Here is a 12,848-nt window from a genome sequence, read left to right on the forward strand (position 1 = left end):
GCATCTAGATAATTCTAGGAAAATACGACAGTACGTTGGGAAGCGTGCAATCCCGATAGGGAGGACGCTGCGGAGGCCATCCGTTACCCAAGGGGGGATAGATGGCAGAATTTACATATGGACTAGCCCTAAAAAGGGGGAGTACGCATAGCAAAAGAGTGGTTAGCGGGGAGGGAAGACACGGGTCCGCCCAGGGGGGGGGACTTAACCGTGGCTGAATAAGCATATGGGATCGCCTAGTGGGGACCACGCATAGCAGGCACCTTTACCCAAAACGCGGGCTGACCAGCGGGCAGACCTACAACGTAGTGGGCCAGCAAGTGACTCCTCCGCTGAGTCAGTGCTGGGGGCCACGGAGGAATCTGTAGGGCTCACCTGACAGGGAACTTACTGACAGATAAAAAGGCGCACGTATCTCCGTGTTAGGGAAAATGGCGCAGCAAGCGTGTTTCAACACCCTACCGAATTGTTTCCTCAATCACCAAGGGTTACCTAATACCCTTGAGGAAACCAGCTCCACTCGCAGATTGTAAAACCTTGCAAATGTGTTGGGTGTCACCCAGCCCGCAGCTCTACAGATGTCTGTTAGAGGGGCGGCGCGTGCGCGCGCTCGAGAGGATGCGAAGCTCCGAGTGGAGTGCGCACGCGCTCTCGGGGGACGCGGCTCATCTCGGCTCTGATAGTGAAAGACAGGCATCCACAATCTAGTGGGAACTTATTTCGGTACGGCACTTCCCTGCTGCCGACCGCTATAACAGACGAAGAGCTGCTCAGATGATCTAAACTCTGAGTGCGGTCCGGATAATACGCAAAACGCGAACTGGACAATAAAGAAGGGCTGGGTCTGCCTCCTCCGAGGGCAGCGATTGCAGGCTCACTACCTCGTATTAAAACGGAGTGGTAGGAACCTTGGGCACATATCGCGGGCGGGGTCTCAGGACGTGAGAGAAGCCAGCCCAATTACAGGCACGAGTCACTGACCGAAAAATGCCTCCGGGTCCCCGACCCTCTAATCGATATCAACGCGACCAGCAGAGCTGTCTTCAGGGACAGAAATATACTGAGTCGAGGATCGAAGGGATCTGCCTAAGAGGGCATGAGAGGGGGCGGGGTGGATTAATTCGCTTAACGCCCCTGAGGAACCGGATGATGAGGTTATGCGTTCCCACGGTGCTGCCAGCCACCGCGTTATGAGAGCGGAGATGGCAGCCACGTAACCTTGAGTGTGGAGGGCGACAGCCTGCTCTCCAACTTCTCTCGGCGTAAAGAAAGCACAACGCTGATCTGGCAAATTACGGGGGTCTTCTCAGCGAGAGACACACCATTCAGTGAATAGACTTCAGGTCAGGGCATAGGCGCGCTCGGGGAGGGGGCTCTAGCCCGAGTGACGGTATTAGCCACCGCAATCGGAGGTTACCTAAGTCTTCCTCGCGTCTAAAAATCTCCAAAGATCGGCGAGGGTGCCAGGTGGTGCCCTGTCCCTGAGAGAGTAGGTGCTCTCTCGAAGGGACTGCCAGGGGAGGGCTATCGCGAGGGAGAGCTCTGACATCCAGGTCCGGTTGAGCCAGAGGGGCGCAACCAGTAACCTGTTCCTCGTCCTCCCTGACCTTGCACAGTAACTGCGCGAGCAGGCTCACTGGGGGAAACGCGTATTGCGCGTGCCCCGAGGCCAGCTGTAAGCCAGTGCATCCGTGCCGAGAGCACTCGGTCAGGGAAAGAACAACTGGCAATGAGCGATCTCGGGGGAAGCAACAGATCGATCTGGGCTTCCCCGAATCGCGCCCATATCAGCTGAACAGACTCGGGGTGGAGTCTCCATTCTCCAGAACGCAAGGCTGCTGTGAGAGCGCATCGGCTGCACGGTTGAGCTTGCCTGAATATGAATGGCGTGCAGCGATTTCAGCCGCGGATGACTCCAGAGGAGCAGACGGCGGGCGAGCTGAGACATGCGGCGAGAGCGCATACCCCCTATACGGCTGATATACGCCACCGCCGCCGTACTGTCCGTCCTGACCAGCACGTGTTGCCGCTCCAACACCGGAAAAAAACGGTGGAGAGCGAGGAACACTGCCAACAGCTCCAGGCGATATGCCAATGCAACTGGGTACCTTTCCACAGGTCCGCAGCCGCATGCCCGCAACGCACAGCCCCCCAGCCCGTGTTGGAAGCGTCTGCTGAAACGACAACAAGACTGGACGCCTGTTCTAGAGACACCCAGGCCTGTAGGAACGAGGGGTCGCTCCAAGGGCTGAGGGCGCGGCGACACAGCGCAGTAACAGAGACTCGGTGTGCACGCGCGTGCCATGCGCGTCTGGGGACTCGATCGTGAAGCCAGCGCTGAAGTGGTCTCATATAGAATAATCCGAGCGGCATGAAGCGGCTGCGGATGCCATATGCCCCAGGAGCCTCTGAAATAGTTTCAGTGGGACCACTATTTTACTGTCGAGCTCTCTCAGACAGTACAGCATCAGCTGAGCGCGCTCTCCGGAGAGGCGCGCTGCCATGGTGACCGAGTCCAGCTCCAGCCCGAGAGAAGAGATCCTCTGCACGGGGGCGAGTTTGCTCTTTTCTCGGTTGACCTGAAACCCCCACAGGTGGAAGTGCCAGAGCACTTTGTCTCTGTGCATAATCAACTCTGTGCATAATCAAAAGAGAGGGCAAAAATTCAGCCAGTCGTAAAGAAATTGAGTATGCAGATGCCCGCGAGCCGAAGGGGCGCTGAGGCACCCTCCGCGGGCTTGGTGAGGACCCGCGGAGACAGAGAGAGCCCGAAGGGGAGGGCTTTGTATTGCCAAGCTCGACCTTCAAACGCAAACCGCAGAAACTGTCGGTGGCGAGGAAGAGTGGAGACATGGAAATACGCGTCCATCAGGTCTAATGCTGCAGACCAACCCAGAGGACGAACGCACTGGAGGATGCGCTTCTGCGTGAGCATTCTGAACGGCAGCTTGTGCAGGCAGCGGTTCAAAACGCGCAGATCTAGGATTGGCCGTGACCCACCGCTCTTTTTGGGCACGATGAAGCGTGGGCTGTAAAACCCGCTCTCCATCTCGGCTGGAGGGAGCGGCTCGATTGCATCCTTCGCCAGGAGGACAGCAATCTTCTCTCGCAAGACAGGGGCGGACAGGGGGCTGACCCTGGTGAATACACACCCGTGACTTGGGGGGCCGTTTCGCGAACTGAATCGCATAGCCGAGTCTGATTGTGCGTATGAGCCACCGCGAAGAGCTGGCCCGCGCTAACCAGGCAGGCAGAGCTCTCGCTAATGGACTCATCGCTACAATCGCTGACGTACCAGCAGTGGGGCAGCGCGGAGTGGGTGTGCTGATCCGGGAAGCTCGCGGGTCCCACGGAAAAGCTGGAGGTGAGATATTTGCTCTCACTCCAAACCCGAGCTCCGGAGGGGAGGCTCGAGGGGTGGGAGAAAGGAGACCGTCCTCCCAGCGCTCGTGAGCCACTGGCGAAACGCACCGAATCTGCAAGCTAGAAAGCATAGCGTCCCAGACTCGCAGATTTCGGGCTGTCACATCTGGGGAAGTGAAAAGTGCCCTTTCATAATGTTTTCATGGCAGTAAAAAGTGCCGTTGGAAATGGGGCCCCGCCCTCCAGCGGGGAAAGAGCAAGTTCCCTCTTCTCCAGATGGCCTGTCCCAGGGGCGCTTCGCGGTCCGTTGCCGGACTTAGCGGCGTTCTGGGCAGGGGGGCTGCCTGCTTCCGAGGTGCCCGACGCGCTCGCTTCACCGGAGGCGTGTGCGGGGGCGGAGCAGCTCTCGTAGGCGGGCGCCTTCGGCGAGGAGCAGGTATGAATGGCACGGCGGGCGGAGCGGGCTACGGACCGCCGATAAGACATCACCCACCAACTGCTCTCTCACCGCCTTGAATTCCTGGGTGAATTCACAGACAATGTCGCCGAACCTGGCTGGGGATATGGGGAAGTCAAGAAAGCGGACTTTGTCGACTTTGCGCATATCAGCCAGGGGTGGCGCTCCTGGACCACTAATGTGGACATCGTCCTCCCCAACGCACACGCAGCGGACTCAGTAGTCCGAAGAGCTAAGTCGGCGGCGGTGCGAAGCTCGTAAGCCTGGGTTGGACCCACCCTCGTGCAGCTCGGCCAGCGCCTGCGCTTGGTAGCGCTGGTAGGTGGCTATCGCATGCAAGGCGGAAGCAGCCTGGCCCGCAGCTATGTAAGCTCTAGCTCCGAGGGAGGTAGATAACTTACAGGCTTTGGATGGGAGACGAGGCGGACCCCGCCAAGAAGAGGCGCCGCGCGGATTTACCGCCATCGCGCACTCAACCTGAGGAATCGCCACATACCCCCTGGCTGTTTCACCGTCAAGAGTGGTTAGGGTGGAGGAACACGCAGCACAAGCAGAAAAAAGTGCTTTACAAGACCACGTGAGCCTACTGTGCACCTCCGGGAAGAAGGGAACGCCCCTCTAGTCGGTCCGGCCGCGGAGCTGGGGGATAAACCATCTCCAACCCACGGCCGAAGCAGCCCGGGAAAGCACGGCTAACATGTCCGTTTCAGGATCCGTAGTGACAGCGCTCACCAGCCCGAAGGGGGCGAGCGGGTCTGGATCATCATCGGACAATGAAAGCCCACCCTCCGATGCCGCGGTGGACATCTGGTCTCCGGTGTCATCGGGCGTAAGGGCTACCATCTGTTAGACGGATCGCTTCCCCCGCCCGAAGCTTGGATGGAGCGCTTAGAGGAGCGGGAGGTCCGCGGGCCCGTGGGCGACGGATTATCTCTCGCTGAAACCCTCAGATCTGCCCGAGTGCCCGCTGCAGAGCAGGGGACAACTTGGGTGGTTCGCCCTTTTGCAAAGGCTAACCGCGATCTTGCGCAACAGTCATGGCATCGCAATGACGACATGAACTGCCCGCGAGCAGCGCATTAACATGCTGGACCCCCAGACATGTAACGCAGTGCCCGCGCCCATCATCCGAGGACAGGAAACCACCGCATCCAGAAACGCACAGTCGGAGCGCCGTCCTGATAAGGACGTGCTGCACGACTGTGTTGCTCTTTCTGTGAAGTTTGCAACTTTATACGCACCGCTCTGGAGGACCGGACCCAAAGAACGCCAGGCAAGGGAGAAACCCAGCTCGACCGTCTGCCACTGCGTGTACACACTCTGGACCGGGAGAATGCTCTCGTTCGCTCAGAATCGCTGGTCACAGCAGGAGGAACCCTCATCGACTCGATCAGAAAGTCTCTGAAGCGAAAAGGATAGCATCTGCTGATGCCGCTCACCTGCGCAGGCTTGCGCTGCCAATTCATTCTTAATTGGCCCGTTCAATACTCTTTCAGACGAGTAGCTTCTGAACCGAACCTCCCAATGCGTGGATTTTACAATCAAATCCACTTATAGTGCTGAAGTTCCCCCCGAAGGGGAACTAAAACAATTTGAAGCATTGGACATTTCAGAAGCGTTTCGAGACCTTGGCGAATCTACGTTGGATTGACAGGGTTGGGAAAACCCTCTATCTCATGTAGCCTAGAGTAAGTATGTTGCAAATGTTCTAAGTTTGAATCCCAGCTTGCACAAATGCTCAAAGGAATTGCAAAAAATTGTGACTTCATGTATTTTAATAATGTAACTTTTTTATCACCAAAACAAGACTTATTTATTCACAAAGTGTTCATTCGGATGTCAGACCAATGTTAAAACACATTACTATAACAGAGCATTTAAAAACTAACATCTATAGCTGCATCACCCTGGATTCGATCCCATTATCTCTGTATGCTATTCAGGAACTCTCACTGCTCCACTAAAGGCTGATTTATACTTTTGCGTCAAACGCACGCGTATGCTACAGCGCAGCCTACGGGTGAACGCATAGCCCTATGCCATGGCCATTGGCGTCGCTGACGTGCACCTCTCAAAAAATGTAACTACACGTTGCAACGATGCGTATCACAAGCTCTGTGATTGGTTGGCTTGGTAGCGCTGACGAGTCTGGGCGGGACCGTGAGCCGTGCGAGTGGTGATGGAGCGATTGTTTAAAATTGTGAAGTCCTGTGTAGAAGCTCCGGATGGAAAGTTTGGTTTTGTGTTTAACTCATAATTAAAGTTGTTGCACTTCCGCCAGTTCCTGCCTCAAAATGAGCGAGTTTGAGCCACTTGTACATCCCGGAAGTGTTCAGAAAGAACAAAACACCAGTGAAGAAACTCGACTCTGAGACACATTAACACCTCACTGCCAACTAGCGTTTTGGAAGTGTTAATGCAGACCAACAGAGACAGCGCGCAAAAGTATAAATGCACAGCTACGCACGTTGCATGCGACGTTGGTTACGCCGGTCACTTGACGCAGAAGTATAAACCATGCTTTAGTCACTAGAAAGTTCAACTCTACAAGGTTGGCTTCATTACCTCAATTTGCTTTACTGTTTCTTTGCTGAAGCTGTTCCAGAGCAATACATGAAAATGACCACTAGGTGACGAGTTTCAAAAAGTTTGAAGCTTCCGACACATTTGCTTCGACTGTTTCAGTGTTTCATTAAGCCTCGCTCTGCCCACCACTACCAAACAAAGGCAAATGGTTGAGACAGGTGGCAAGGAGTCAAAAAACATGAAAAAAAAAGTCCAACACGGAAAACAAGGAACAATGATGACCACTTACATAATGAATGCAAAACAAAACAATACTCAGCAAAGTGTGTGTGAAACTGGGAGATTTCAATAAAGTAGTCCTTCTATGATAAGCTTCCAGCTGTGTATATGCAGTCAGGGAGAGAACTGGAACTGGTGTGTGTGTGAGGTGCACCATGGGATCTGGAGTTCTTGTCAGTGGCAGAATTGTAAGTCTCTAGTGACCTGAAATTCAATTCTGTTTAAAATATTTCCCAAGTGCTATTTAACAAAAGATTTTTTTCAACACATTTTTAAACATAATATTTTTAACAACACATTTCTAATGAAAAATTTTTGGTTATCATAATCATCAATGTGCCTAAAAATTTTATAGTTATTTTGCAAGATACTAGTATTTAGCTTAAAGTTCAGTTTAAATGCTCAACTAGGTTAATTAGGTTAAACAGAGAAACATTGGTTTGGGCTGTAGACAATTAAAAAATAAAATTGTAACAGAGCTAATATTATGAATTAAAAAATATTGCAGAAAATAATGTGAAAATTTCGTAGCTAAACATCACTTGGAGCATATTTTAAAAATAATGAGAGCTCCTATACTTCATCTTAAATATCTTTACTTATGATCAAAAGATGAATGCAGGTTTCATGGTATTAAAATGACATGAGGGTAAGTAATTAATAACATAATTTAAAAATTTGGGTTAACTAACCCTTTGATGTTAGCAGTGAGATATTTTTTTTTATTGTTGCATTCTGGTGTTTTGTGTGGCCAGGCTTACATGGAGATGAATGAGTCTGCGAAGAGCCCTAACCAGCAGAGCTACTGGCAGGAGATGGGCAGATGGGCAGGTTATGAAGAGACATATGATGTGGAGGCGGGTCGATGGAGCCCTTCTCACATCTCCTACCTCACCTTTAAGAGCCTTGTGCAGATACGCAGGACAATGAACACCGGTGAGGACACGTTTCAGCCCAGATGCTTCCAATGTACTGGAAAAAAACAAAGGAAAACATATTACATCAGACATTTTCAAAACATTTCACACAATCACTACACTAAAAAATACCTTTCTGCAAACTCAGTCCTGCGATTCCTGTTATAGCTGCAAACTCTTTGCTTCACAGGTACATTGAGTTTTATTAGTCACAACTTCAGACAAATCCATAAACAAATGTGTGTTTATTAAAATGAAAGTACAAAAATCCAAACGGTTCTTATATTCTGCATCCTTATTAACCCTTTAAGTGTGTCTCCTTCAGGGTTTAGATACACAAAGAAAGGTTCCTTTAACTAACAACAGACGGGAAGAAAACGGTTTCTCCAATACCTGCGTTAACACTTCACTGAAATTCTCACGAGAAAACAATGCAAGCATAAAGAAACATTACACAAACTACACAAAATAAAGCGTAAGTTTGCCAAACATGAATTTGAAACATAAATTTGACAGGAAATATATCTTTAATTATCACATACATAACGTAACATTTCAACAACAAAATAATATGAAGTTATTGATATTAAACAGGCTTCCTCCTGTTAGAAGGGCGAGAGGGGAGTTTGAGCTCAGGTAGGCCTCGAGAACTCCCCTGCTTGTCGCCATGTGAGAAGTGTAAACTAAGGTTGTCTTAGGTGATAATTTGGTTTAGACGATTTGGCTATGGTTTATGTTTTTGGATGGTGGGAGGAAACTGGGGAACCCGGGGGAAACCCACACGAACACAGGGAGAACATGTAAACTCCATACAGAACCACCAACCAGCCCGATAGAAGGTTGGACCAGTGGTGCTCTTGCTGTGAGGCAACAGTGCTACCCACTGGCCACCGTGTCCCCCTAGCAGAAAAGAGGGAGGAAGTAGGGGTGGAAGGAGGGGAAGCTTCAAGACGAAGATAACTTGAGTGAAAAATTCTGGTTATTTATAATGCTTCCGTAATCATCTAATAGGGCAGATTACGGAGCTAATGAGGAGCCAGCAGAGTTGATCATAAGCACGTGATCCTCTCGAAATTAGTTTATGTATAAATAACACTAAGCGCATCAGCCTTTCACAGTGTAATACTCAGAGTACTTTTAAATGGGCTCCTTTTTACTCATACTTTGAGTAATATTTACAACAGATACTTTTACTGTACTTGCACTACATTTTGGGAAAGTAATGTATTTTTACTTGAGAATGATTTTTTAGTACTCTTTGCATCACTGCTTGCTTAATAAAAGTATCACTTTTTCATCTATATTTAAACAGCACTGTAAAAATGCTGTTCCACATTTGTGTTGGGACAACATGAAGAAATTAAGTTAACTTATTAGTTTTTACAAATTTAAGTGGCTTGAAAATAAATCAATTAATTTGTCGCAATTGAAACTCAAGAATTGTGTTGTTTCAGCTCATTTTAAATAAGAAATTTGAACAAACAGCATACATAAATTTTTGAGTGAGTGCTATAAGATTACGTCATTATTTTCTCCTGTGCAACCTAATGTAGAAATGTTAATTCAGTCTTTGATAAAACAAAACATAACAGTTTACATGTGCAGCAAATTTTAATTGGCTCAACAATAACCAATAATTGTTTGTTCCAATGATGTCTACATGACACTTTGATATAAATGAAAGTTATTATTGAGTTATTATAAACAGTCCAATCTTGACATGAGTTATTGAGTTCAGGGTTATATGATTATTAGCCAGTGTGGAATGTGAGCAAGAATGTACCTCAGTGCTGAGGCTCAGATGAGATGGTCACAGCAGATAGTTAAAGTCCTGTAAAACCAGCTCAGCCTGTGCTCCTCATTGAGTCCTGCTGTTTATGTTTACTATAGTAAAGCTCAGCTACGGTTAAACCCCTCGTCCTCTCCTTTGTCTTCCTCTCTCCTTTGCATTCACTTCCTTTTTTTTTTTGTCTTGGATAAGGTGTGATGATGCTGGACAGAGAGGAGAAGACGCTCTCCAGTATTATTGAGAAGATTGTGGATACCCTGGTTAGCAAAAAGGAGATTCAGCCAGGGGACAGGGATAAAGTTCTTCAAGCATTAATGCACAAACAGAGGTACTGCACACATTTTCTGAGAAAAAACAAATGAGAAAGAAAAATTAATGTGGAGTTATTTTACCTTTCGTGAAAGGTTTTGAAAGCATGGCTACTCACACACTCACAAGGAGAGCAATACTCACTAAAGATGTCTCGCTGCAGATGGGGAGCTTATACAGTGCCATGCATAACAAAATGTTTTCTTGCATTGTACTTTAACTAGATAACCACAGTGTCAAGTAGGTGTGAAATGGTCAGATGTTTAATCGATTTTCTGTCATTCACGCGTGTTTACCGATACAAGCAGCTGTTTTACCTCAGCACGTGTTGATAGTGTGTGTGTGCGTGTGTGTGTGCGCGCGGGATGTTATTCGAAACTACTTATTTTTAAACAATGACGTCTACATCAATAAAGTTTTGTGTCGCGATAGCATGTAAAAATGTCAAAACATTGGACGCGTTTTATATAATTTAAACTAACTTTACTGTTTAAATCGACTTGCTGTAGCCTATCTTGTCAGATGCGGGAGGTCGCTGCTTAAAGCATTCAGGAACTCGGTTATTCTCGAATTTGTATCCTCTTCAGTTAAATTTTTTTTTAGATCACAAAAAAAGTTTAGTATACACTGCTAATAACGCGCATGCGCATCAAGCAGACTGTCAGCACAAAGTTGTTATTAAACTATTTAAAGTCTTGACACTTCACTAAAATATTTTCTTGAATATGAGTTTTGTATGTCGAAGTGTAAGTACTTTAAATCTCTTAAGCAGCACCATAGTGTTATGCAGCCAGCTGCAGTAAGGACACAAATAAATATTATTCATAGAAATATAATTTAATTTAAAGGAGAAAAATAGGCCATTGTAGCCCGTTGTTTTCTTTTTGTTGTATCGAAAACAGTCAAAGTCAAGGTATGTACTGTATGTCATTCTTTGTAACATTTTGTAGCCTTACCACAACAAACAGTTGCTAAGCTTACAAGTAAAAATGGCATTGGTAAGTAGTAAATGATACAGTGTTACTCGCCAGTCTCTCTTTTTAAATAAATTCTATCCATGTCTGAAAGACACAAATGGTTTAAGATTATCAAATAACAGAGACTGCATGTTATCTGATGCAGCACTGTGATATTTTCGCACAAGCAGCTCATGATAACAGTGTTTTCAGTGTCTCTGGATTTATTTTACTACAAATAAATCCCCCCCAAAAACTTGATAATTGTAGTTAAACCATGGTAAGTACAAATTAACCATGATTATTGCCACACCACCCATAGTTAACAATGGTATTTGTGGTAAAACTATACAGGTGAACAAATTTGCTTTTGTAAAATTATGGTTAACTATTTTGCTACATGTTTACTGTGATAAAAATCATGGTAAAATTGTGTATGTACTATAATTTAAATGGTTTGTAGATCTTTCATCAACAAAAGAGATTTTAAAAAGAAAAAGTTCCCTGTGGCATTCTGGCAAAACAAATGCTCTGTTGTTTAAAGGTTGAAAGAAAAGAAAATGTAATTACTTTTCAAAGTAAAAGGAAAGACAAAGTATGTTTGTGATCCTACTTTTATTACAGAATGTAGTGTAGTAATAATAGTAGTACATATAAAATGAATGTATTTTGTCAGATTGTTTTGCCTGTTTCTCTGTCTTTCTGTTTTTAATGAAATGTTGAAATATAGTTTAATGGGCAGTAATATACACGTACCGGCCACTTGATTAGGTACAGCTGCTCGTTAATGCAAATTTCTAATCAGCCAATTACATGGCAGCAATCAAATGCATTTAGACATGTAGACATGGTCAAGGGGTATGATTTGAGAATGGTCGGAAAAAGAGATATCGAAGATATCCAGTGAACGGCAGTTCTGTGAGCGCAAATGCCTTGTTGATGTCACAAGTTAGAGGAGAATGGCCAGACTGGTTCAAGCTGTTAGAAAGGCAACCGCAACTCAAATAACCACTCGTTACAACCGAGGACTGCAGGAGAGCATCTCTGAACTCACAACACATCCAACCTTGAGGCGAATGGGCTACAGCAGCAGAAGACCACACCAGGAGCCACTCCTGTCAGCTAAGAACAGGAAACTGAGGCTACAATCCTTGTTGAATCGCTGACACAAAGCATTATGGTAGTTCTTAATGCAAACATGGTCCAACCCGGTACTAGTAAGGTGTACCTAATAAAGTGGCCGGTGACTGTTTGTCCTAATCACACCACCAGTGTCAAATGTAACCGAAGCTTTACTTTCATATGCCAGTTTATTATTTGCAAAAATATACAATTTGTTTAGTCTGATATACTATAATAAGTGTCTTTTACAAGCCCAATTTTTAATTGCATAAAAGGATTACCATCATGGCAGAGACTTTGACTGTATTTCTCTCTGTCTCTCTCTCTTTCTCTCTCTTCAGCCAATCAGTGGAGACCCAGCCTCTGACCTCAAATGTGGAAATGGAGAAATTCTCTGTCACAGAGAAAGTGAGCGCAAGTTTTCTTCTCGTAAACGTTAATAGCAGAATTAGCCCATGCTCCATATCATTTATGTTCTTCATTGTTTTAATGATGTAAGGTTTTGAGATATTTGTGGTTTTATTCTCAAAGAGGGAGACAGCGGATAAAACAGAGGCCTCGATGGTGCTTGTAGGTGAGAATTAAATTAATTTATGTTTTTATGAATTTCAAAAGCACAGATTTAAAAATGTAGTTAAATATGTTTATAAAGTGTGACATATGTATTAGTTAGCAGCAAACACGGTCTGTAATTTAAGGGTGTTTGTGTTTGTTTAAGGTGCTCTGGAGTTCCTGGAGAGACCTACAGTAGTATTTGTGCGTCTTCGAGATGCTGTGGTGCTGGAGTCGGCTCTGGAGGCTCCTGTTCCTGTGCGTTTCATCTTCATCCTTATCGGCCCGACCATAGATGGCATGAACTACCACGAGTGTGGTCGAGCGATGGCAGCTCTACTCGCTGACAAAGTAAGAGAATGGACAGAAACAACAAATCTGCGATCAGTGCAACTGTTAGATTCAGCATAATTTTAATATGGTTTATTTGGTTGTGTGGTGCAGCTGTGGCCTAATGGTTACAGTAAAGGTGCTCAAACACACTTGAACCAATTAATTAGGACCTGAACAGAACTTGATAATTACAGGCAGGTGTGTTGATATAGGTTGCAACTGAAATCTGCCGGAAGGTAGAACTC

The 12,848-nt window shown here is 46.5% G+C and overlaps 1 protein-coding gene across 2 annotated transcripts in view; it reads left to right on the forward strand.

Annotated features, from left to right (window-relative positions):
* The window catches only part of slc4a1b (solute carrier family 4 member 1b (Diego blood group)), a 43,168-nt gene that overhangs the window by 3,645 nt on the left and 26,675 nt on the right, over nucleotides 1–12,848 (forward strand). For both annotated transcript variants that reach the window (XM_087275175.1, NM_001168266.1), the window contains 5 exon segments: nucleotides 7,381–7,561; nucleotides 9,524–9,659; nucleotides 12,060–12,126; nucleotides 12,250–12,292; nucleotides 12,437–12,621. In XM_087275175.1, the coding sequence (XP_087131301.1) occupies nucleotides 7,387–7,561; nucleotides 9,524–9,659; nucleotides 12,060–12,126; nucleotides 12,250–12,292; nucleotides 12,437–12,621 (606 nt within the window). In that variant the 5' untranslated portion in view covers nucleotides 7,381–7,386.

The sequence above is a fragment of the Danio rerio genome, chromosome 12 (genome assembly GCF_052040795.2).
Source record: "Danio rerio strain M-AB ecotype USA chromosome 12, GRCz13ab, whole genome shotgun sequence".
NCBI classification, from domain to species: domain Eukaryota; kingdom Metazoa; phylum Chordata; class Actinopteri; order Cypriniformes; family Danionidae; genus Danio; species Danio rerio.